Here is a 2,324-nt window from a genome sequence, read left to right as displayed (position 1 = left end):
TCAACCGAACCAGAGCATTCCGAGACCGAGGAGGAGAAGGACCCAGATATGGCTCATCTACTAGACCCCGATCCGAAAATAGGGTCACTCACCGCACATCTTGATGGTGAACCCGCTCATGCTATAGTCTCGAACCCACGACGGAGGTCGATCGACATCAAGACGAATGTACTTGGAGTTCTACCTACCTTCTCTGGGCGTAGGAACGAATGCCCTTATGAATTTTTGAACGAGTTCAGTAAACTATGCAGCATTCAGAAGCGACTCAATGAGGCAACAGAAGAGGACTACCGTCTTCGAGCAATTCCGTTTGCTCTCAAAGGGGAGGCGAACACTTGGCTGCTGAGGCTTCCACCGGACTCGATCAACACGTGGAAAGATTTTAAACTGGAATTTTTGGATTACTTTTTCCATCTAACAAGACGGATGCCTTGAAGAAGGAGATTCAGGAGTGCAAACAAGAATACGATGAGTCTCTAAGTTCTTATTGGTCCCGCTTCAAGGGGCTGCTGGATGCTTGTCCAAACCACAGGATGATAGAAGCGGAGACTTACTATTTGTTCTATGAGGGTGCAAACCCTGAATCAAAGGACTTGATGAACTCCTCGAGCGGGGGAAATTTTACTAAGAACAAAGCAAGTGAAGCCAGGGAAACGCTGGGGAGATTAATTGAGGCAAAGAAGGCCTATGATAACCCGCGAAGCATATTGAGGAGAGGATCAGCTAATGCAGTGATGGATCAAGAAGACAAGAAGGTGGAAGATAGGATCGATAAACTGGAAAAGGCCTTGCTAAATGCGATCGTGAAATACAATCCGCATGCTCTAGTGGAAAATGAGAAATCCCCTGGTCAAGAGGAAAGGCAACTGCAACCATACTACAGTCAGCCCTGCGAAGGGGAGTGCCAAGCTCAAGCAAATTCGATGGGAAGTTGGAATCCCGATGGAAGTTGGAATCAAGGAAGACAGAGGGACGCTCCATGGAGGACTCACCCAAACTTTAGATGGACTGACCATGATCAAAGCCAGCCACCTCCTTTGCAGCTCACGAATTTTGCACACCCTCCGGAGAGGCAGTCCAACTGGTCAGGGAGAGGTCATGAAGGACAATTGCAGCTGGGATACAGGAATCAAGACCAAGCTAATTGGGGGAACAAAAATCAAAACAACCCAGGAAACTCCTATGTGCCACCTCACCAAAGGAATAACCAAGGCAACTTTCAGAATTCCCAACAGAACCACCAAGGAAATCAAGGGTCTGGTGGCCAGTACAATAATCAAGGGTCGAGTAACCAATACAACAATCATCAAGGAAATTTTCGACAGAACCAAGGTCAAGGACAAAATTTTGGTCAATCCAACTTCAGACCACAACGGAGTTTGGATGACATGGTTCATGATCTGGTAAATTCACAACAGTTCATGCAAGGTAACCTACATTCCCACAATGACATGGTGCACAAGTTGCAAGATGCTCAGTCAGAGCAAAAAGCCGCCATGGACATGATGGCAAAACAACTTTCCCAGATCGCAGTTTCCTTGAATGAGATGCAAGGGAATGAAGGCAAACTTCCTGCTACCGTCAAACCGCCAGACCGAGCAAACATTAGTCAAATCACCTTGAGATCCGGGCGGGGTTACGAAGGGCCGACGTTGGAAACTGATGAGGAAGTGCCTATGCAAGTTAAAGAAGGGAAACAGAGTCAGAAACAGCAAGAGGGAGGCGCTGAACCGAGGGAGATCATTGTTCAGAGAGACCTCCAGAAGGAAGATTTAGGGGGATCTCTACCTCGACCAAGGGACCCGTTCTTCCTAGACCCCGAACCTGAGGAAGTAAGTAGGGAAGGAAACAAAGCAGTTGATGAAACCCAGGCTGAGACTTCCACAAATGCAATAAAGCGAGCAAAATCATTTCCATATCGAGGGGAGGCGAAGAAGAAAAAGGATGATACAGAGGATCTCATGGAGATTTTGAGCAAGTTGGAAATCAACTTGCCATTCTTGCAAGCACTTGAAAATGCCCACCTTCAGTAAGTTCATCAAGGAGTTTATTGCAGAGGGAAAACCAAGCTGGATGGGAAGATTGTGATTGGAGAAACCGTATAATGCCATTTGTGATACTTAGAAAGAAGGATGTCTAGGAAATGCACCGACCTTTGGTATGTTTACATTTACCCATTTCTTTAGGGGATATCAACAAGGTTGAGCATGCCATGTGTGATCTAGAGGCATCAATAAATGTTTTACCACTTTCAATCTATGTTAAGTTAACTCCGTGGTAAGGATGGTTGCTACCAAGGTCGTGATCCAGCTAGCAGATAGGAC

At 46.3% G+C, this 2,324-nt stretch overlaps 1 protein-coding gene across 1 annotated transcript; it reads left to right on the top strand.

Annotated features, from left to right (window-relative positions):
• Positions 1-734: 734 nt before the first annotated feature.
• Positions 735-2,321, top strand: LOC125194933 (bifunctional endo-1,4-beta-xylanase XylA-like). Its single transcript, XM_048093146.1, has 3 exons — positions 735-862; positions 1,004-1,832; positions 2,283-2,321. Exons 1-3 carry the CDS (start codon positions 735-737, stop codon positions 2,319-2,321), a joined length of 996 nt encoding a protein of 331 aa, XP_047949103.1.
• The last annotated feature ends 3 nt before the right edge of the window (positions 2,322-2,324 follow it).

Source organism: Salvia hispanica, chromosome 6 (genome assembly GCF_023119035.1).
Source record: "Salvia hispanica cultivar TCC Black 2014 chromosome 6, UniMelb_Shisp_WGS_1.0, whole genome shotgun sequence".
In the NCBI taxonomy this organism is placed as follows: domain Eukaryota; kingdom Viridiplantae; phylum Streptophyta; class Magnoliopsida; order Lamiales; family Lamiaceae; genus Salvia; species Salvia hispanica.
Note: the sequence above shows the minus strand (reverse complement) of the source record. Positions and strands in the feature narration are given on the sequence as shown.